This window comes from Protopterus annectens, chromosome 2.part0, assembly GCF_019279795.1.
Source record: "Protopterus annectens isolate FY-2018-M chromosome 2.part0, PAN1.0, whole genome shotgun sequence".
Classification (NCBI taxonomy): domain Eukaryota; kingdom Metazoa; phylum Chordata; order Ceratodontiformes; family Protopteridae; genus Protopterus; species Protopterus annectens.
In genome coordinates this window covers 825,952,575-825,977,319 of record NC_056728.1, presented here as the reverse complement: position 1 = coordinate 825,977,319, position 24,745 = coordinate 825,952,575, and the positions used below count along the sequence as shown (strand labels likewise).

Below are 24,745 nucleotides of genomic sequence, written 5' to 3'. Positions count from 1 at the left end.
GAAGATTCTGATGCAGAGGACTTCATTCCCTCTGCTTTCCCTCCTGAGGATTTTTCTTTTGGGGAAATCTTACATACTCTAAGGGAGCATTTCCACTGGGAAAGCCAGGATTTTTCTGATTCAAAAAAGAGGCTTAGGGATTTCCTTCTCCTACCTCAGCATAGGCCTTTAGCTGTTCCTCCTGTACTAGACATTGTTGATGATACTTTTTCGGAATCTAGTTTGGCCCCTGATTCTCTGCCTCCTGCTCCCAGAAAACCTGACAGATACTACAAGGTCCCTGAGTTCCACAAGTTCCTTTTTAAAAATCCTATTGCAGATCCAGAGACTATTTCACAGGGGCCCAAGGGCATTAAGGCTTCTACTGCTAAAAATCCTACCCCTTCTGATAGAGACTCCAGGGCGCTGGATAGATGTGGTAAGAAGGTTTACACTTCTGCAACCTTGGCCATTAGGGCTTTAAACTGCCAGTTTTATATGTTAAAGTATCAACAACATGTTATTGGACTGCTTAAATAGAAAGTGATGTTGATTCCTGACTGTGTGGAAAATAAAGAATTACAGGATTTAATGCATTCTGCTGAACAAGTTGGAAAACATACTTTGCAATGTGGTTTTGATTCTTTAGAGGCCTCTTGCAGGGCTGCTGTTACTGGGTCTGTGCTTAGAAGACATGCGTGGCTTAAGGAACAATCTTTGCCTGATCATGTTAAAGCTAAATTGTTGGATGCTCCTTTAAATCAGGACTGCCTGTTTGGCAACAAGGCTCAGGAAGTTCTTAAAAAGATGGAAGATAAAGCTAAATCTATGCAAACTGTTAAAAGATTTTTTACAAGTTCAGCCTCCTAGATTTAGTAGGCACTGGCCCTCTAAGAATTGATCCTTTCCAGCCCCTTCCAGGTCTTCTCAAGCCAAACCCAGACACAGCAAAATCCCCAGGTTTCAGTCCCAGGGGACACACAGAACTAAGCAGTGGGGGGCCTCTACTTCCAAATCTGGGAATAATAAGACTCCTCCCCTATGGTAAACTGTGTCAATGACTTCCTTTTAAAATTTCCAATCACTTACCAACTAACTGCCCCTTTGGGGGGAAAGATTGCTCTTCATGCAAAGAATTGGGAACTCATTACCCAGGACAAATGGGTTTTAAATATAGTGTCCCAGGGATACAGATTTCACTTCCACACGTTGCCAACACCAAGCGGGTGGCCCGACCTACCCCCAAATCAGTGGGCAGAGGCCCGAAAACAAATACTTTCTCTTTTAAGCATGGGGGCTATTCAACTGGTACCAGAAGAGGAAAAAGGACAAGGTTTCTACTCGAGAATTTTCCTGGTACCCAGAAAAGACAATTCATGGCATCCTATCCTGGACCTCTCTACTCTAAATACCTTTTTGGAGATTCCAAAATTCAAGATGCTGACTCTTCACCAATTACTTCCTATGCTAGGCAAGGCAAAGATGCCTGGTTGGCAACACTAGATTTAAAAGAAGCATACCTGCACATCCCAATCAGGGAATCTTGCAGAAAATAACTAAGCTTCAAAGCAAGCTACATGCACTATCAGTTCTCTGCACTGCCCTTTGGCTTATCTATTGCACCCAGGGTATTCACAAAGTGCCTTGTTCCAGTTATTGCATTTTGCAGGCAAAGAAATATTCAAATATACCCATACCTGGATGAGTGTCTAATTCAGGCAGAAAGCCAGGACATACTTTTGAATCATCTGGCCTTTGTACAAAGGGTTCTAACTTGTCTGGGGTACATCATTAACGAAAAGAAATCACACCTGGTACCCTGTCAACAAATTATATTCCTGGGAGCAAGCATGAATACAACTTCCCAGATGCCTTACCTCACACCAGAGAAACAAATTCATTTTTCAAACTACTTCAAACAAGTGGCCACAAAAACCCTGCTATCTGCAAGACAAATACTGCAAGCTTTGGGGTTCATGGCCTCCTGCATTCTTCTAATTCCATATGCAAGACAGCATATGAGGAAACTACAGTGGTATCTAAAAAGCCTATGGTGTCAACATTCTCAAGACCTGGAAACAATGATTCCTGTCATATCTTGCCTACGCTTAGAGTTCCTTTGGTGGGCAGAGGCCTGCCATCAAAACAAGGGACTACCTTTCACACCACCCCCTGCCATCCAAACCCTAACAACAGACGCATCAGACAATGCATGGGGGACTCACCTGGCAGGGAAGTGCATTCAGGGCAAATGGAACCCAAGTCAAATGCACCTGCATATCAATCAAAAGGAAATGTTAGCTGTACAGAATGCTCTGACAGCCTTCAAGGACCACATTCTTCCAGGACAACTAATGGTAAAGACGGACAACACCACTGTTATGTGGTACATAAGCAGGGGGGTACTCATTCTTACCCCCTCTGCAGACTAGCCATGGCATTGTGGAGCACAGCATTGAGCTACCAAGTGCACCTACAAGCTCAATTCCTGCCAGGAAAATTAAATACACTGGCAGACGGAATAAGCAGAAACCTCATGGACCCATGCGAGTGGAAACTGGAACCAAGGATTTTCAACATGTTGACAAGCAAATGGGGGAGCCCAGATATAGACCTGTTTGCCTCTTCCCAGAACTACCAATTGGACAAATTTTGCACAAGGACTCCCCACAAACGAGCCTGGAAAGTGAATGCTCTGTCCTTCAGCTGGAAAAACCTATCATTCTGTGCCTTCCCCCCTCTGCCTCTACTCTCCAAAGTACTACTAAAAATCAAACAGGACAAACCAAGGATGATTTTGATTGCTACAGACTGGCTGCACCAACACTGGTACCCCCTCCTGCGCAGTGTGTCACGGTTATCTCCATGGCACCTGCCTCAGACTCTTTTACTGCTGTCTCAGCAGGAGAACCAGATTCTGCACCCTCAGCTTCTAACACTGAAACTTGCAGCCTGGCTAATTACTTAATCTTTCCTTTACCATTCCTCAGCAAACCTGTGATGGTATCATTTTAGAGGCAAGGAGGCCTAGTACTTGAAAATCTTATGCAGAAAAATGGAAAAGATTCTGTGCCTGGAATCAGTCTCAAGGGGTGAGCACAGCAGCAGCGCCCAATTTACCTCAGATTTTACAATACTTAACTGAGATGCTTCACAAGGGCATGTCTTTTTCCTCCATTAAAATCCACACCTCAGCCATTTCAGCTCATTATAGCACAGAACCTTCTCTCTTCTCTCATCCACTGCTCAAGCAGTTCCTCAGAGGGGCCAAAAATTTGAGACCAACCAGGAAAGCTCCAACCCCAGCCTGGGACCTTAACTTTGTCTTGGAGAAACTCAGTCTACCTCCTTTTGAGCCAGCTGCTACTGCAGACTTAAAATTTCTTTCTTGGAAACAGCTTTCCTTTTAGCAATCACTTCAGCTAGAAGGGTATCTGAGTTACAGGCCCTTATGGCAGTGGAGCCTTTCATCATCTTTCATGTGGTCAGGGTGTCCTTCAGAACCAATCCATCCTTCATGCCCAAGGTGGTATCCAGTGTGGCTCCTAATCAGTCCATTCATTTGCCAACCTTCTTTCCCAATCCACAGAATAAAGGGGAACGGATGCTGCATTCCTTAGATGTGCACAGACAACTTAGATTCTGCTTGGACAGGACTAAACCTCAAAGGAAATCTGAACAACTGCTGGTGGCATTTACTTCAGGTGCAGAGGGGAAGGCTATTTCAAAGCAAACTATTTCTAAATGGATAAGCCATTGCATTCATTTCTGCTATAAGCACCATGGAAAACCTATCCCCCAGGGGAATCAGACCTCACTCCACCAGGGCTGCATCTACCTCTACAGCCTTTCTCAGAGACGTCCCTACCAGGGACATCCTAGAAGCTGCTACCTGGAGTTCTGTACATACTTTCACCAGACATTATCGTTTGTCAAGTTTCTCTAAATCCAGAGCTGGCTTTGCCACTGCAGTCTTGCAGGGCCTTATAGCTGGCCCTAATGCTATCTAAATTCTTCCTCCCAGCCATAGCTTTGGGAATCTACCCAAATGTAATGACTGCAACAGTGAAACACGAAGAACATAGTACAGTTGTGTACACTTACCATAAATGTAGATGTTCGAGTGTATTCACTGTTGCAGTCCTGGTTACCCTCCCTCCAGCCCCCTAACTTATTTTGGCTATACATCTACTTTCCTTTACTATGCTTAAAAGCCTTTTTGGTGTATTTGCTTTTTTGTTGGAGGTATATCTTTGTGCTTTTATATTTAATTGCTTCCCATTAGGGGGCACCTGACATCTGGGGCAAGAAAAACTGATGTAATGGCATCGGCTGCATGTTTTATACCCCTGACGACCTGACGTCATGGAAGAAGGGACAGCAACCAACGCAGGACCCAAGACTTTGTTAATCAAGCCAACTGAGGGCTACCTGCAAGCAGATAACCCAAATGTAATGACTGCAACAGTGAATACACTCGAACAGCTACATTTATGGTAACTGGACACAACTGTACCTTTCGGATGTTACCCTCAACCAGGCCATCCATTTGCCCACCTTCTTCCCTTACCCTCAGAATAAGGGGGAAAGGATACTGCATTCTTTGGATGTGCGCAGGCAACTCAGATTTTATCTGGATCTTACAAAGACATTCAGGAAAACTGACCAGCTCTTGGTCAGCTTTAAAACAGGAACACAGGGGAAACCTATATCCAAACAGACCATTTCCAAATGGATAGCACACTGCATCCATTTTTGCTACTCCTTGCATGGAAAACCACCCCCTAGGACCATCAGAACCGATTCCACTAGGGCAACCTCTACTTCCACAGCATTCCTTAGAGGGGTACCCACCAAGGACATCCTGGAAGCTGCCACATGGACTTCAGTCCACACCTTCACCAAACATTACCATCTGAATCTATTCTCAAAAGATGGGGCTGGGTTTGCCTCTGCAATTCTGCAGGGCATGCTCACCCAATCTTAAGCTTCTGTCAACCTTCCACCCTTCTCCTCAGATTTGGGAATCTTCCCAATGGTTAATACTGCAGCAGTGAAAACACAAAGAACATAGTACAGTTGTGTACACTTACCATAAATGTAGATGTTTGAGTGTATTCACTGTTGCAGTCATGCTTTCCCTCCCTCCACCTGATATCTGCTATCCTTACGGAGACACATATTTCTATGGGACCCCAGGACTACTTATAATTATTAAAATTGGACTTCTTTGCTTGGTTAAGGCAAGAAAAAATGAGGCAATGGCGTCGCTTGCTCTCCTTTATAGCTCGGATGACCTGACGTCACCCAGCGACAGCAGCCGACACACAAAACCTTGACTGTGGTATTCGGACCGACTGAGGGCTACCACAGCATGGATAACCCAATGGTTAATACTGCAGCAGTGAATACACTCGAACATCTACATTTATGGTAAGTGTACACAACTGTACTGTACCAGGCTTTCTTCTGGTTTTGTGATGGAGCCCTTGGGGTGGGGGGGTAAAGTTGGCACTGAATCTATCGGCCAATATGTTTGCTATATCTGTTGACTCAGTATAAGAAGTGCCATTGTGCAATAACTCAGAGCACATCTGGGTATTGCCTTTGAGGTTTTTGATATAGCTATAGAAGGCTTTGTGGTTGTTTTTGGTGTCAGCCGCAATTCTGACTTCATAGCTGGCTTTAGAGGATTTGATAAGAGATATCAGCTTTTTGTTGAGACTGATAAGGGAGGTTTACCAGTCTTGTGACTTCATTTTTTTCTGCAACAGTTTCTTCCTTCTGTTGTAGAGTTTGATGGCTGGGGACCACCAGTTTGGCTTCCTTTTTTTGGAGGAGAGCATCTTAGTTCTGTTTGGTATGGCAAGGTCCATGCATTTGTGTACATGCTCATACAGTGCATTGGTGTATGATTCACCAGTCATGCAGCTATTTTCCATTGACATGGGTGCAGAGAAGTTAGCCATCTCTGTTTTTAGGAGCCCACAGTTGGCTTTAGAGAAGTTTTTCTGGGTGGTCACCTTAGCGGGGGGTGTAGGTGAGATGGAGATTTCCATGGTGATCAGTTTATAGTCAGATACATGCCTCTTTAACCTTGGTTTTCAAGCCTTGTCTTGCGTGTGCTACACAGTGCCTAACTGTCTATTCTTTATCTAACATTCCATTGCTAGCACACTTCCCTTGAGAAAGGAACATTCTATAGCTTTCCCTTGAGAATTGTTATTTCTGCACATTGCATGTTTAGACGGCAAGATTATCTTTTTTTTTTCCCTACTGAACTGTCTTTCCCTGAAACTGAATGCATACATGAAAACACAAGTCTGACTCTATATTTTCAGGCCTATTAGTCTACCTTATGCCTAATAACTACTTTAAAGTGAAAACCTTTAGTCTAACAAAGTTAAGCAGGGGATGCTTATAATTTTTTAAGACTGGGTCTCACGCTATAGTAGCTCTAAACAGATTTGTCTTCTTCCAGATATCTTAGTGTAATCACTGTGCTCTGTGCACTAAACAATTTTTGTGAACAATACAGTTTTGAAACAAGTGCTTATAGCAGTAAGAATGTCCTATCTACAGGAATGCCTCCAAAATCACTCACTATTATTTTTCAAGAGATGTCACATTTCCTGTCTTTCTTGCTGCTTAGCTGTGACAGGCCAGATTCATCACAAAGCCGGCTTGTCTGTCTTCTTAGAACATTGTTTTACCTTGCCAAACTTTAAATAAGCTTGGATTCTTAGATACTCGCACTTGATTTATGGCCCTCTAGTGGGATAATAAAAAGGTATGGATAGTGTTAGACATATTGCTCTGCAGAAGTTTTCTTGTGTAAAAATCTGAAATTTTAGTTAATAGTATTACTTAGAGGCAGTGAAAAAATTTCTAAGGAAACTAGTGTAAGATTTCTTACAAGCCTAAAATGATGTGCACAGAGGAGACTGGGATATATCTGCTATACAGTGGGAGAAACAGGTAATCAGCATTTTACTAACATTTAGAAATATAAAAATTATTTTTTGTGGAAGAAACTGTGTTCTGGGACAATGAAAAGTTGCACATAGTTTGTAGTTGCGCTTTCAGTAAAATATTCAAACTTTAGATCAGAATTAAACAGTCATTGGTATTTTCAAGGAACATGATGTCTGTAGAACAGGAACTTATTCTGGGGAAATAACCATTCTAGTTGAAGAACACCTGAGCCCCTACTTACTTTCAGCAGTTTCTTTATATATTTAAATGTTTTAAGTTAATAGTTTGGAATCAAAAGGCTAGATATTTGCTGTACTACATTGTAAAACAGAGATCTTGACATTTTTCCCAAAATGTGAACACTGGTAACAAACAGGAGTCATGTGTTGACTAACCCACATAGACAGTTACAAAGGGTTAGACTGAGATGGGCTATCCGTGATCAAAAAGAAGGGCTGATAAGAAATTTCTGAGCATTGCCACCTGCTGTCTACTGCAAAAATACAAGGTGAATTTTAGCTACTTTAATAATATTGTCAGTGGCCTACCTTATTCTGTTTTTTCTTTCTGCAACAGGCAATACTGGATGTAGTAGTTAATCTCCAGTTTAGTCTGATAGAGAAACTATGGCAAACTTTCTGGCGCTATTCCCCCATACCTCCAACTGATGGCACTACTGTTCCTGAAAACACGTAAGAAGTACTTTTTTGGTATTCCTCACAAAGCAGCATGCTAACTTGTAATATGTCTACCTGGTTGCATAATATTATCATTAAAATATGTATTTATTCCCATTGACTGCATGTATTAACGAGAATACAGTTTGTGATGTAAAGGTAAACCAGCTGCATTTTGTTTAGTCATATGATGAAAAAGCCATTCAGATGGTGATTGGTTATGAAGAGAGTTGGCTGCAAAGTATTAACTGAGCTAGTTAGAAAAAACTTGATGTAATTTTCTTCTTTTATCTCTCTATTTCTATATGTTATCCCTTGTCATTCATAGGTTCATAGTTTAGTACTAAGCTAACTGCCCTTGCGAGCAATTTTAAGCCTAGCCAATTATCCCTTGTGAGACTCAAACCCTGCACCTTGTGTTTTTAAGGCAAACACCTTAGCCATTAAGCCACCCTCCCAACCCCTTGTGATAGGAAATAATTTTTAGGTGTGTTGAATACTCTTTTCTTGTGACATTAGCTATATTTTAATGAAACAAAAGCATAAAAATACAAATATTCAAATTCCATTGTTTTTCTTAGGTGTATTAGATGCTTGTCTACTACCATGTGCCCTTTCCCCATTTCTCCTCTCTGACATCTCAGTTTCCTAATTAAAGAACTGAATGTTCCACATTAAGAGGTAGCAACTTCAGTGGCTGTGTGATTTTTTTTTTCTGGAAATCTTATTCTGGCAATAGTAACCTTAGAATAATATTTACAGCATGGATCTCAAACTAATCACAGAAGGAACAAACACAATTCTTCCTGTCTGTCAGGAACTCAGACCCAATTAAAATTTTATGGGAGGCAACAATATGCAAATGTTAAAAAATGTCCTTAATACTGAGCAGGCTTCGTATGTTTACTTTTTGTCAAATTGACTAAGTTTACTATTAAAAACTTTTGGTATTCTTCATTTATACCAGTGTAATGAACTCTTCATTCATTCATTCAATTTATTATACTGTGTTATTGTTTTTGGTTAGTTCATATATTATTAATCACATTCATAAGATCGCAATGCAGTTGTTGTTCTGCATAGGCAAATTCATCTATTTTTTACCTACTGCTGAAATGTGCACCTTCTTCCTTCATTTTCAGTCTTACTTGTCCCCTTACTGACCAGCCAGCCTTTGTTTACTTAGCTTTAATATTCTTTATTGTAAGTTTATTTAATGCAGCCACAAATCGCAGAAGTTCATATCTGCCTGTTTCAGATGTTCATCATTTGATCACTGCTTGCAGTAGCCTTAGCTATATGGGTTATGTCCTGCACTGGAAATAACAGCCAGCTAGCTTTCAAAGTTTAAGAGCATCATCCATGTGTCCGAACTGTTACCATCTTGAGCATAAATTAAGAAAAGCTGAGTATGAAGCTCTTAAGAGCTTTCTTGACACTGAACTATGTTCCTCTTGCTGTGTTTGAGGATGGATGGTCAAAAATGCTCTTCATTGCTGTGTAGACAAGTTCCCTTCAGGAAAAAAAAGTCACGTTTTATTTTTCCTACTGAATCTTAGCATTTTTTTAAAATAATATATCTGAAGTTAGAAAAAGTGCTTCTATGGACCATCGTATGACTCGTAGTTGCTTTTTGTTGTGAATTATGACTTTTTATTTTTGTGTAAAAAAAAAGTTGTTCGAACTCGGTTAAATATGTTTTGGCACTGGGGTAAATATTTAAATTACTTTCACTATTTTTTTGTGGAAAAAATTACTTTTTTAATATTTACCTTTCTCTCCAACTACTTCTGCTCTCTGTGTCATCCAGGCTTCAGGCATTATTTTCAGCTCCACCATGGAAAAACAAACCTGTTCTTCACATGTTCTTTATTAAGATTACTGCTGCAGTAACCTTAGCTACATGGGTTATAGCTTGTTAAGGATATAACAGCTGGCCAGCTCCCAAAGCATCAGGGCACTTTCCATGTACCCAAACCATTAGTAAGCTCAAGCTGAGCTGTCTAAGAAAGTAAGAGATGTGAGAGCTGACTAAAAAGAGAGGTTTGCATGCCAAACCCTTTTGCATTTTTCTGCTACTGAAGAATGCTCCTCTTGCAGGCTTTCAAGTGTCAGAAGTCAACTAACACTTTCCATTGCTGGATGTTAAGTTTCCTGCAGGGAAAAAAATCCACTTTTACTTTTTTATTTAAGAAATTGAACTTTTCTGTGAAAAAAAATTAAGCTTTGCAAAAGAGTTTTTATTGATTGTAACTTGACTTTTATTTACTTTTAAGTAGGAACATTGCTTTTTTTACTTTTGTGGGGAAAAATGTTTAAACAAATTTTAAGCTACTTTTTGAAGTAAAAGTTGTTTTATTTTACTTTTGGGACCTGTAAGTGGTTATAGTGTTTTTTACTGTGTTTTTTGGTGGAAAACATTGTGTGTTGTTTTTCTATTCATTTGTTTTACCAGGTACTTCTGCTAGACTTCCTTAGGAATCAGGCATATTTTTTGCTTAACCATAGAACAAACTATTGGTTCTTTGGTTTTTCCTCCTTCCAGACACAAGAAGAAGAAAATTAATAAATTTCATTTGTTACCACAGTAGACTACTACATTGCCTCTGCCACAGATGGATGACTTTTGGCCATTTCTGGTTCCTCAGGGCATTATCCTTGCCACCCTTTTATGTAGTCCCCACTGTCACCATGAACTGGGGAGGGTTAAACTTGTCCTCTGTAGCTGTTAGAGTACTCTTAGTAGGCCAGGGAGAGCCACTCTTGTTGGTCCTCAGAGTAGGTGCAAGGAATACATCTCTGCCCAGACAGAATGTTATGCCTGTCCCTAGGGAGTTTTATTTTCCTGGCAAATGGATCTTTTTATCAGAAATTCCTGTCAAAAAGAGCCAAAAACATAAACATACATCTTCTCCTGTCTCAGTCACTGTGGACAGAAGTGAATTATTGGACTTAGCTCAGGCTCTTGACCCTTCCATTTTGCCTATTTCTAGTAAGAGAGAAAAAGGGATTCTTCATTTTCTGTAGTGGTCTTTAAATCTGAGCCATAAAATGATTGTGAATGGACAAATTTTGTATCCTCGGATTTCTAATTAAGATTTTAAGGAAACTATGGCTTCTGCCAGCCTCTTCAAGTGATTTGTTTTCTGAAACTATTTCCAGGCTGACTCTCTTGATGTTCATCGTGTTACACTGCTGCAGTCATCACACTTGGGTTATCTGCCATCAGGCGGTCCCGCAGTCGGCCCGAGTTCCAAAGTCTTTATCTGGCGTCGGTTGCTGTCGCTTCTTCCCTGACGTCAGTGCGACAGGGGTATAAAAGAGGCAGCCGACGCCATTTTCTTCAGTCTTTCTTGCCGCGCGGTGCCTGAAGCAGAAGCGGTTTGCAAGTGCCGGTCGGCCGACTCCTGAGATTTTCAAATCAAATTTCAGACCAAAGTCTTCAATAAAGCTAAGTACCCCGTTGGGGGAACCTTTTCTTGCCTCAATCCGATGTCAGAAAAAGTTAATAATTGCATTTCTTGTGGGAAGCAAATACCTCATAAGGATTTTCATTCTTATTGTATCCCTTGCCTAGGCCCAGACCACGACGCCACAAGTTGTCGGTTTTGTGCTAGGTTTAACAAACGAGCTATTAAACGTCGATTTGATTTCGCCCAACATTATTTTGGTAGAAAATTTTATTATACCATGTCATCAGAGCAACCGAAGACCGGGATGCATAAAAAGTGCAAAGATAAGGACAGGCAGCCGAGACCCAAACCAGACACCGAGGCCTCTGCTAGGCCAGTCGCTGGTTCTCCGGTTTTCAGTGAGGCACCTATGCAGCCCCTGATGACCGCTATTTTAGAACCCCAGCCTGCATCCGACTCCCAAGCGGAGATTGCAGGGCCTCCAGAGCCTTTATCTTTAGGCCCTTCCGACTCCATGGCTGATGGGGAATCCGGTGCAGTTGAAAGGCCGTCAGTTGCTGAAGGTGTCTTCAGACCGACTACACTTACTATTAAATCCTTTGCAAAACTGAAAACTCCATTAAAAGTAAGGAAACCTGTACAGCAGTCTCCAGTGCAAGGCCCCATGCCTAAGAAACAGATGCTTAAGATGGCCGAAGACTTAATTACCCTAATCAGGGGTTCCCATCCCCCACCTAACAAAAGGCCTAGACAGGAGGAGGACTACGCTTCCTCTGACCAGGTTTCCATTACTTCAGATTCTTCTGAGGAACAGGAGTACTCTTTTCCCCTTATGAAGATTCTGATGCTGAAGAGTCTATTCCTTCAGCATCTCCCCCAGAAGACTACTCTTTTGGGGAAACTTTACATACCATGAGGGAACATTTCCACTGGGAAGGCCAGGATTACTCTGATTCTAAGAAATGGCTCCGAGAGTTCCTCTTACTACCCCAGCACAGACCCCTTGCTATTCCACCTGTGTTAGACATTGTGGATGATGTTTATTCAGAATCTAGCCTTAACCCAGATTCATTACCTCCTGCACCAGCCAAACCAGACAGATACTACAGAGTCCCTGACTCACATAAATTCCTATATAAAAGCCCTGTTGCTGACCCAGAAACCATTTCCCAGGGTCCCAAAGGGGTTAAGGCCTCTATTGCTAAAAATCCTGTACCGTCTGAAAGGGATTCTAGAGCACTAGACAGATGGGGAAATAAAGTATATACCTTAGCTACTCTAGCTATGAGGGCCTTAAATTGCCAGTTTCACATGCTGAAATATCAACAATATTTGATGTCTTAATTAAAACAAAAAATGAGCACACATACAGAGCAGCCTGATTACAAGGAAATGCAAGATTTGTTACGTACAAGTGGGAAAACATACTTTGCAATGTGGATTTGATTCATTGGAAGCTTCTTGCAGAGCAGCTGTAACACGGTCTGTCATTCGTAGGCATGCTTGGTTAAAAGAACAAACTTTACCTAATCATGTTAAAGCAAAGTTATTGGATGCACCCTTACAGCAGGATGTTTTATTTGGTGTGAAAGCAGAAGAGGTTTTAAAGAAAATGGAGGATAAGGCAAAATCTATGCAGACGGTCAAGGATTTTTTACAGGTCCAACCCCCTCGTTTCAGCAGAAATTGGCCAACCAAAAACTGTTCCTTTCCAACTTCTGACAGACCACAGAGGGGCAAATACAGACGCCCAAGGGGCAGAGGTCAGCCACAAGGCCCTTACAAGCCACGACAATGGGGTGCCACAACCCAGAAAGGAAGAGAAGACAGGTCTCAAACTATCAGAAGACAATCACAATGACTTACCCCTCAGACTGCCAAGCAAATCACTCTTGGCAGCTCCCTTGGGAGGAAAACTTGCACTTTTTGCAGACAATTGGCACATCATCACAAAAGACAAATGGGTCCTAAATATTGTAACTCAAGGATACAGGTTCCACTTTCAAACTTTGCCAAGGATAAAAGGAATGCCAAACCTGCCATCAAATCAATGGGCAGAGGCTCAAAGACAAATTACAGCACTCATGGACATGAGAGCCATTCAACAGGTTCCTACACAGGAGCAAGGACAAGTATTTTACTCAAGACTTTTTCTGGTTCCCTGAAAGGACAAAGCCTGGAGACCCATTCTGGACCTTTCAATTCTAAACACATACCTAGAAGTACCCAAATTCAAGATGCTCACACTACAGCAACTTCTTCCCATGCTGGGCAAGAAGGCTTGGCTAGTAATGTTGGACCTCAAGGAGGCATACCTGCATGCCCCTATCAGACAAAATTGCAAAAGATACCTCCGATTTATAGCAGGTACAACTCATTACCAATTCTCTGCACTGCCCTTTGGCTTATCTACTGCGCCCAGGGTCTTCACAAAATACCTGGCACCAGTAATTGCATACTGCAGACAAAGAGGAATTCAAATATATCCATACCTGGACGACTGCCTTATTCAAGCAGACAGCAAGGGCATTCTTTTAAAACATCTGGCGTTTGTAAAAAAACTACTAAATTGCCTAGGGTACACAGTAAACAAAAAGAAGTCAAAACTAGTGCGCTCACAAGACATAATATTCCTGGGTGCCAGCTTAACTACAATGGCCCAGATAGCTTATCTCACACCAGACAAGCAAGGACAACTGACTCAATACTTCAAAATGATGGCAACAAAGTCCCAACTCCCTGCAAGAAAATTTTTTTAGGCCTTGGGATTCATGGCATCTTGCATACTACTAATACCATATGCCAAACTGCATATGAGGAAATTACAATGGTACCTGAAAAGTGTATGGACTCAACACAGCCACAGCTTGGAAACAATAATACCACTAATTCCCTGCCTTCAGCAGGAGTTTCTATGGTGGGCTCAGGCATGTCACCTCAACAAGGGTCAGCCTGTCACCTTGCCCACAGCCAGGCAAACAATGACAACAGATGCATCGGATTACGCCTGGGGAGCACACATGGCAGGACGGTGTATTCAGGGCAAATGGTCTACAGATCAAATGCATCTCCACATCAATCAAAAAGAGATGCTAGCTGTACAAAATGCCCTAACAGCTTTTAAGGACCTCCTACATCCAGGACAACTTCTAATAAAGACGGACAACACCACAGTGATGTGGTACATAAACAAACAAGGGGGCACACATTCCTACCCCGTATTCAGGCAAGCAATGACCTTGTGGAACACAGCACAGACCTACCAAGTTCAACTACAAGCACAATTCCTGCCAGGAAAGAAAAGTACATTGGCAGACAAACTAAGCAGAAATATCATGGATCCTCACAAGTGGAAACTAGACCCACAAGTATTCACAATGATAACTCAAAAATGGGGGAGCCCAGACATAGATCTGTTTGCCTCCCCCCAAAACTACCAACTGCGAAGGTTTTGCACAAAGACATACCACACACTATCTTGGAAAGTGGATGCCTTCTCATTCAGTTGGAAAACACTAACAGTGTATGCCTTTCCTCCACTGCCTCTTCTGGCAAAGGTGCTGCTAAAAGCCAGATTAGAGAGGCCACAAATGATACTCATTGCTCCAGACTGGCCACGCCAACACTGGTATCCAATATTAAGGAACATGGCTCAAGGCCCACCATGGATTTTACCTCAAATTCCTCACCTGCTGACTCAGCAAAACAATCAGATTCTGCACAGCCAGCTCAAGACTTTAAATCTGGCTGCATGGCAAATTATCTAAACGACCAGTCAACACTTTTCTCTACAGCTGTTATAGATGTCATTCTGGAGGCCAGGAGACCCAGCACCAGGAAAACCTACTCAGACAAATGGAAAAGATAAAGGCCAAAATCCTCTTGTCCTAAATATTCCTCATATTCTGCAATATTTAACCGAGATGTTGCACAAAGGCCTTTCCTTTTCATCTATAAAGATCCACGCTTCAGCTATTTCAGCTCATTACAACACAGATCCTCCTATTTTTTCACATCCATTATTAAGGCAGTACCTCAGAGGGGCTAAGAACATAAGACCGCCCCGAAGAGCACCAACACCAACTTGGGACCTCTATTTTGTTTTGGAAAAACTTACACTACCGCCATTCGAGCCAGCTTTTTTAGCTGATTTACAATTTTTATCATGGAAAACTGCCCTGCTGCTAGCAATAACTTCAGCACGAAGAGTCACAGAGCTACAGGCCCTAATGGCAGTGGAGCCTTTCATCATTTTTCATCAAGACAGAGTCTCTTTACGAACTAACCCTTCCTTTATGCCAAAGGTAGTATCCAGTGTGGCTCTAAACCAAACCATTCACTTACCCACCTTTTATCCAAACCCCCAGAATAAAGGAGAAAGGCTCCTACATTCTTTGGACATTCACAGGAAATTACGTTTCTACTTGGATAAAACAAAGGTTTTCAGAAAATCTGATCAGCTCTTTGTATCCTATGCTGTAGGATCTCAAGGAAAGCCTATATCAAAACAAACCATTTCAAAATGGATAGGGCATTGTATCCGTTTCTGCTACATACACCATGGGAAACCTGTACCTGGTAACATTAGGCCTCATTCCACCAGGGCTACAGCAACATCAGCAGCCTTCCTCAGAAGGGTACCAACCAAGGATATTTTGGAAGCTGCAACTTGGAGTTCAGTGCACACCTTCACCAAGCACTACCACTTATCTCTATACTCAAAAACCAGAGCTGGCTTTGCCACTGCAGTTTTGCAGGGCCTACTAGCTTCTCCAAACCCTGTTTAGTACCAACCGCCCAGCCTTAGCTTTGGGATTCAACCCAAGTGTGATGACTGCAGCAGTGTAACACGATGAACATAGTACAGTTTTGTACCTACCATAAATGTAGATGTTCGAGCGTTCACACTGCTGCAGTCCAGGTTACCCTTCCACCTTCCCCTCTTCTTACCTGGGTTTTACCTATAGCTCCCTGTTTATACAATCTCTAAGATGTATTTCTATATGGTGTAGTTGCTTACAGCTGTAGCTATTGTTTTCTACTTATGTAATTTACTTAGGATTATGTATTGCCTTCCTATTTGGGGGCACCTGACATCTGGGGCAAGAAAAACTGAAGAAAATGGCATCGGCTGCCTCTTTTATACCCCTGTCGCACTGACGTCAGGGAAGAAGCGACAGCAACCGACGCCGGACCAAGACTTTGGAACTCGGGCCGACTGCGGGACCGCCTGACGGAAGATAACCCAAGTGTGATGACTGCAGCAGTGTGAGCACTCGAGTATTTACATTTATGGTAGGTACAAAACTGTACTTTTCAGTGGAAACATAATGACATTCCACGGTCTCTAAAGAAATATTATGTTTTTTTTTTTTTAACTGAATTTTCCTGAACCTATTTTAATTCCTCTTGTACTTTCAACATTAGATGATATCTTTGTCTCAAGTTGCAGCTTGCCTGACAGCCAGCCTGATTGTTTGAAGTTCCTCAGTCTTATAATTTTTTTTATATATACTAATCCCAGATCAGGCTGCAGTGGTGGTGCTGCGGTAGCATTGTCGCCTCACAGTAAGACGTTGTCCTTTTCCATTCTCAGCTAGAACGTCTTCTGTGTGGAGACATGCGTGAATGGGCGTACCTTCATGAAGGTTGTGCGTCAAGGCTGGCAACTCGGCACGTAAAAATCTACTCCCAATCATTAGTGGACCGGAGTTCCGCTGTGGCGACCCCTAACCGGGAAAAGCCGAAAGACACAACAACAACTAATCCCAGATCAGACCCAGCATGTATTGCTTTAGCAAACAGAGCTGCTGCTAAACAGCTGGTATATATTAATCTCTGTCCTTCGGGCATGGATTGGATGGCTTTTGATAGACTGAGGAAAAAAGTGCAGTGTCAGTGGAGCAACAGGTAGCATACCCACCTTTGGTGCAGAAGGCTATGAGTTGTACTCCCACACCAGGAAGATCTATTACTGACACTGTAGTGCTGTATAAGGGGGTCCTGTGCTTCTGAGTATGTCGTTCCTCAGATCTGCTCGAGTTGGTGGTAGCTGAGGTGAATGTAAAAGATCCCATGGCGCTTATGGAAAAGAGTATGGCTTCTTTAATTAACTCAACATAAACAAAACATTATTTACAAATTTACAGTTACATTTGTACACATTCGTATATACTCTCATCTTCATTCTTTTTCCATGATTGACCCCCCACTCCTACTTCCACAGCTGTAATGTAATTTCTTGCAATATATCAGCCAAAATCCATTTCCCATTAAACAAAATTTCATTAAATCTTTCATTCCAGACAGCCCCCTTTCCCATGTTTGCATCCATATTGCATAAAATAAAGTCTTATATACCCTTCTCAAATATTCTTTCTTTTTGTTTTTATAATATGCATACATAATTTTATTCATGCCTATATTGTTTACATCATTAATATTCTCACAAACTTTTTCTTCACATAACTTTTTCCAGAGTTTAACCACTTCTTTGCATTTCCAGAAAATGGATTTACATAAAAATATTGTTTTATCACATTATTATACCACATCCTTTTATTCTTCTGTGTTCTGTTTTCATTTTTCATTTTAGTCTTTTTTTTCTTGACAATTTTAATTTCTTCATTTGTATAATCTTTATCTCTTTGTCTTATTGCCATCATCATCCTTTTGTTGTACTTGTATTTAAATATTTTCACTGCTAATTCCTCATTCTCTTCATTTACCACGTCAGTACCCTATGCAAGTTTAAAGAAGCAGAATAAACAGCTGGATTTAATAACCTGTATCCCCATTCATCTTCACTCATGTACAGCACACCTCTTTTCACTGGGTTTAATCTTGAACCCCATATGAAAGACACCACTAATTGTATAATTTCTTTTCCATGTTTTTCTGTGATCAAACATTTGCCATATATGCTTTTCTCCATAAAACAGAATTAACCAGATAAACCTTTTTCTTGCACACTAATCTGCAAGTCCTTCACTTAAGACATATTTCTTTCATTTCTTTTATAAAACTCTCCCACTGCCTCATAATTACATAACTTTAAACAAATTTTATCCCTAATAAAGATACATCGTTCACTGAAAAATACACCCCTACAATTTTCACATCTCCCAAACCCTTACGTTTTCCCTTAATTTTTATCTTTATTCAAGGTAATTCCCATTTCCTTTAAACATCCATTCAGACAAATCAACACTTCACTCATCCATATTTTATTCTTCGCAACCACAACTATATTATCTGCATATGTCAGAATTAATGTAGTTACCACTTGCTTCTGCATCACATATATAGCATCTTTCATTTTATAAGCTACTTCACTCACTATCACATTCATTAATAATTTAAACAATATCCCACTTATGGGACAGCCTTGTCTTATACCAAAATTCTTGCTTATTTCTTTACTCAGCCACCCATTCACTAACACCCTCACTGTTTTATTTTGGTATTTTGACATACACACACTCCTAATTCTGTTACCTGTTCCATACTTTTCCACAACGTTTACAAAGCATCATATTCTACTCTTATCAAATGTCTTTCTAATAAAATGTACCATAAATTTTGCATTTTCCCTTTTACTTATAATTTCATCCACAATTTCTCAAACCACCATTAATAATTCTTGGCATACCTTCTCTTTTATACTATATACACATTCTTCCATAATGTCCTTCATCCTTCCTTCCATTCTCCTCTGTATTTTTCTCATAAAAAATGTATGAATCTGTATTTACTGTGATAGGTCTCCAACTTTCACTCTTTTTATCTATCTACCGTGTAAATGTTAATATCCCACTGTATAACTCTTCATAAACAAACCTTTCTTTCAACCATTCACTCAAAATGTTTACAAAGCACTCTCTTTTCCAATCCCCTAATTTCTTTCCCTACACCATCTGGACCTGATGCTGTATAAACATTTACTTTCTTAAGTACTTCATTAAATTCAAATTCTTTCTTAACTTCTTCTTTTTTTCGTTTTTTCACTTTCCATGCTCTTTTTTTTATTTTACTCTGATACATGTTGTCTACATGCTGTATTACAATACTTGCAATTTGCTTGTGTTCCTTTTACCTCTCCTTTTACATTTTTAATTTCTCTTATTATACTAATTTCTTCCTTTGCTGTTTTACCTAAATATGCTGACACCTGCTCCCTTCTCCCTTCTCCCTTGTAAATAAAATCTCTGCTTAAACAACATCTTATTTTTTTCTCAATTTCTTTTTATATAGTTCCTTTTCCATATCATAATACTCTCTTGTATTCATCTCTAAATTCTCTGGTAAATTTATATACATTTTTCCGTATATAACTTTCTCTTCCTTTCTTACATCCTCATACCATTGGGGAAAAACCTACATACTGTATACTTCTTTCTAAATTTGCTTTTTACAGTCAAACCAAAAACGCCTTTCACTTATATCGTCACATGACTTTTCCCCACATTGATTACATCTTATTTCTGTACACTCATTTATCAAATAATTGAAACCCCCTCAAAAGAAAAACTAGTTTTCAGCTGTCCTATATACCTAATCATTCCTCTACCATATCTACATGGAACACTTGGTAAATGCTTTATCACATCTTTTTCATATTTTAAAACAACATCCACTTCCCACCCTGCTTTCCCAATACCCCTGTTATCTTTAACTTTCACAAAATTAGAAACTGAATAACATATAAATGAAAAATAATTTTTAACATCTTTTAGCTGTCATCAGTGCGAAATTGAACAAACACTTTTATTTTTAATCAAGTCCCTTGCCCTGAAAATGTAAATTCATTCCATGGGTAACTGTCCTTTTTTCACAATTAAAAATATTTCCATTAAGTCATCAGTTTCAAATATTAAGTCATAAAGTGTCTCTTTCCACAGATGATTCAAGGATCAAATGTCTTTTGCTTCAAAACCCAGAGATAACACTAAATTATCACGCACAAAATATCTGCCTGTTATTTCTCTTACTTATCCAAACAACAAACCCTTTTTTATTTTTAATAAAGTTTACAGTGCCTTTTATTCTTCCAACTACATTAGTGTACACATTTCCAGATTGTGTCTTACCTGTAACCTTATGTCCATCGGACTTGCAGCTCATTTCCTGTCCTCCCTACTCACTGTCCATTCCAAAAACCTTTTCCATCATGTCCGACCACAAATTCTCAGATTCTTCCCCAGGATCACCTTTGTTCAATAAACCAGTCAGCTTTTTGTCAGGCAAACTTTCAGAAGCGGTTTCATTTACAACTTCCTCAAAATTCTGAGGTTTAGAGTTAGTTAGACACTATTTATAAAGTCCACTTACTTTTCAACATTTTTCTGTACGACTGACAGAACCACACTGCTATCACCAACAGAAAATCTCCCTTCTCCCACCATTACTGCAAATCTTCTCCTAGCTCCCTCTATGTCAGGAACAGAAGCAGGAAGTGCAGCAGCAACAACTGTTCCCCCTCATAATTAAAAAGAGTAGGGGAAGTTCCCATATGCCCCAGCCAAATTTCGGGTCTATATCTGAAGATCGAAGTTTCAAAACTTCAAGTCTGATATGGTCGATACCATATGATCAAAGTCTTGAAACTTCAGTTCTTTTAATGGAGATCTCCGTACAGTGAGGAAAGGGAAGATTTCCCTTTTCTGCACTGTAGTGCGATCTCGGAGTTGGTATATTTAAGTAGCGGGAGGTGTGGGGGGTGCAGGGTGCTTGCCCCCCTGCTTAGAGCATGTAAATGGTTTGTTTTTGTAGGTTGTTGTGTTTTATTATATTTTCAGTGTTGCAAAACTTCAATTATATGGTGTCGACCATATCAGATTCGAAATTTTGAAACTTTGATCATGTAATATAGACACCCAAATTTCCCCTAGTAGTATAAATACTACCTCAGGTCTCCCCTGGAAAGAATTTACTAGCCTAGTGGGACTAACCCAATCAACAGATGATAAATAAATAAAATAACTAAATTCTGCAGCACTTGATTTTACAGTTCTCAGTTGTCAAGCTCATGTGTTAAAGTTTATGCTTGCCTCTTTTCAGAACATAAGGAATATTTTGGCATCTGTTTCCTTTTCTGAGGAAAAGACCTAATTTAAGTCCTTCTGTGTCTCAATCAACTACTCACTGTTTAAAATATGCTCTTGATTCTGCCAGTGCAGTTTTTAGGGCTGCTGTCACTGGAACTGTCTTGAAGAGGTTTGCTTGGTTGCTTACTCAAAACCTTCCTGAGGATGTTAAAGCTGAAATTTAGCATTGTCCCATAGAAGCTTAGCTTTAGGATTGTCTGATGCAGAGGTCCATAAAAAGTGTGATAAGAGAGATAAGCTAATGCAAGTAATTTCACAGATTTTCCAGCCTTTTTTTCCAAGTTAGCAAGGGATTTAATACTACCCCTACAACTTTTTTCAAAAAGCAAAATAAACAAATGCGGCATGCTGCTGGTTAGCAAACATTTAGAAAGCAATGACAGGGCAGTTCTAAAAAGAAGCATTCTAGTAAGTCTTATTGACTATCTGCCCATCCTGGAAAATGTTTTAATCCTTCCAGAAATTCTGAACCTTCATTTCTATTTTTGGTGACAAATTGTTGCAGACATGGGTTTTGAAAGTAATCCACCAAGGTTGCAGATGACAGTGAGAGACTCTCCCTCCTTTTTGTGGGATTCCCCCTCATCTGCTAGATCAAACTCCACTTTTTTTTCCTCCTCTTCAGCATCCTCTGTTTCATTTGATGACCGAAGCAGACCCTCTTCCTCATCTAGGAGAAGGTTTTATTCAAGAAGGTTTCTGGTGTGAAAGAAGATTCATGGAGACCAGTTTTGGATCTATCCTTTCTAAACCTGCTTGTGACAGATCCCTACTACAGAATGTTATCCCTTCACAATTTGTTATTTTTCACTCCTATTTTTAATTTCTCCTAGTCTTTTGGGTTTCTAATACCATGACTGGAATGGATCCCATTCCTAAGTCAAAGTGCGATTAAAGTTCATGAGATTAGTATTGTTTCACTCTTTGATGCTAGCCAGAACTGCTCTTCGCAGCACCCGCAATGTGCCCGGTAATGACTCCACCTGCAGTTTGTATGGTGTTACATGAATTGGTAACATATCTAAGTACGGTTGTAAATTCTTTTTTATAAGACCCGTTGCTCCTACTACTATTGGAACTGTCTGGGTATCTTTCTTCCTCATGGCTCTCGTTTCTGCCTGCAGATAAATATTTTATGACTTTGTGTCTCTTTGTACACAAGTCATTGTAGTCACTAGGTGCGTCAATTTCAATGATCAGTGCTACTTTTGTCTTCTTTTCTTGGACCACTATATCCGGTTTTCTAGCATCTGTTTTGAACTGTTGGTATTGGGTGATCCCATGTGATATAAACCTCATAATTTTCTATGATTCTTTGTGGATCATGTTTCCAGTGTTTTTCAGCCACTTCAATACCATAATGTTTGCACAATCTCCAGTGTAACAGTCTCGCCACATTATTATGCCTTTCAGTATACAGTCCCTCTGCCATTAGTGCGTCATAACCAGCAACAAGGTGTGTGACTGTTTCCAATTCGGTTTTACTCTCCATTTGAGTTTGTTGATGTCAGTAGATTTAAAAGATGCATATCAGCACATTCCAATAGATCCAGATTACAGACATTTCTTGAAGTTTTCTGTGTTTGTATCACAATATTCTCTGCATTAACCTTTGGTCCATCCACTGCTGCAAGAGTGTTCACAAAGCACTTGGGATAGTCTGTTGCAGACTGCAAGGTATTCAACATTTTGCTTATTTAGACAACTTGCTTATCTTTACAGAATCTTTTTCAAAGTGTCAGAAATCTCACTTGGTTGAGAAATCTCCTGCACATACTGGGGTTCCAGTAGAACATACAAAAAGGAGAAAAGAGCTAAAGGAACTAGTAGGAAGTTAATAGCGGAGTATAAACTTAATAAGGCCACTAAAAGGACAATAACTGAAATGTTTTCTTTAACTATATCAGGAGGTTAAGGACACCCAGCAACATAAGCTGGCAAAAGTTCTGCTTCAGGACTCCAAGCAAGAAGGCCTGGAAGACAGATGCTTTTTCTTTTCCTTGGAAAGGAATGCTCCTGTATGGCTTTCTACCCATTTCACTAATATTCAGGGATATTCTGAAGATTCAGAAATGCTATGTATCTCCTCATACTTTTGAATAAAGGTGCATAATGTATTATTTTAATAAAAAGGGCAAGCAGGGTGGAAGGTTTGAAAATGGGCAATGTAATAATGAAGTGAAGGACGTCATAACCAAACACTGGTAATTGTCCTTTGACTCCCAGGTTATTTCATCATAGTTAGGGGGGAGTCTCCTGTTTTTGTATATAAAAAAGGGAATGGAAGAACATCAAACAATACGACTGAGAATATGGATTTGGTTAATGAACAATATAGTATGATTAAATGTGGGAATTGCTCCCAATGTTGTTTTATTTATGGATGGTCCTTGTCATAATTTAGTATCCTATCTTAACAACCATCAGGAGCAATGGGAAGTTTACTAGTAACACTACTGGAGTCTTATACATTGATTTATGCTTAACATGTCTTTCTTTTTATGTAAGTAAGACTAAGCATCATGTTAGGACTAGAATATATGAACTCACATATGCTATTAGGAAACACGACCCCAACAGCGCAATGGCTTTTCATTCTTTACAGTGTAAGGATTTAAAAAAATTCTTCCTTTGCATGTTGGAGAAAGTTTCTTTTTTTGAGAGGGGTGATCCATGTGAGGCTATATTTGAATCCAGAGTTATATTGGCAAATAAAGATGCCACTCTATCCCCAGGACTTAATGATAAGGTTTTTTGAACAGCGAGTTAACTTTAAGAGCTAGTAGGATTTAATTACTTAATAAATGCTAATTTTTCAGTATGAATTTTATATAAATGACAAAGAGTAGTAAAAAACAAATGCAGCACCAAGAGGTAAAGATACCTGTGGTTAGGTATAAAAAAGTGAAAAACCAAACAGCAAGTAACATCCACAGGAATCAAACACAGTAGCTCCAATGGCCGTCACTTCTGTGGATTTACTTAGGAGTACCAGGGCTAAGCCATACTTTTCAGATGATGTCACTGATAGTTCACAGATACAACAGGATGGCAGTAATTATTTAAGGGTACCTATGTTCTACACCACAGACATAACAATCGTCAAGGGAACTTTTGAGAAATATTGGGACACTCATGTTGGATGAGAATATTAGCAGAATAGTAGGACCTAAACCCTGCTATGTCTATAAGAATAGGAAAAATTTGAAACAACTTTTGTGCCACCGGCCCTTAAATGTATTGAATCCACAGACTCTACATGATAGACCTTGTGGTCGATGTAGACAATGCCAGTATATAGATCAAAGGTGTACTTTTGTACATCCTACAACAGGCCATGAGTATACTTTTAATACAAATACTGATTGTCAAAGTGAGCATTTGGTTTATCTTGCTAAATACACCCTATGCGATGCTTTCTATATAGGGAAAACGAGTAGAAAGCTTCGCGAACGTATCAGAGAGCATGTGTACCATATATGCATTGGGACTGATACCAACGCCCTAGCTAAGCATAATAAAGAGTTGGGTAGTATGCACACTTTTTCATTTTTTGTCATTCAGTCTGTCAAACTGAATGGTCGAGGGGGTGACG

General features: G+C 40.0%; 1 protein-coding gene across 1 annotated transcript in view; it reads left to right on the top strand.

Moving 5' to 3' along the window:
- RFX3 (regulatory factor X3) overlaps positions 1-24,745 on the top strand; it is a 1,639,608-nt gene that overhangs the window by 1,328,746 nt on the left and 286,117 nt on the right. Inside the window, exon 11 of the mRNA XM_044061098.1 lies at positions 7,531-7,646. Coding sequence (XP_043917033.1) covers positions 7,531-7,646 — 116 coding nt within the window. The remainder of the gene's footprint in view (positions 1-7,530; positions 7,647-24,745) is intronic.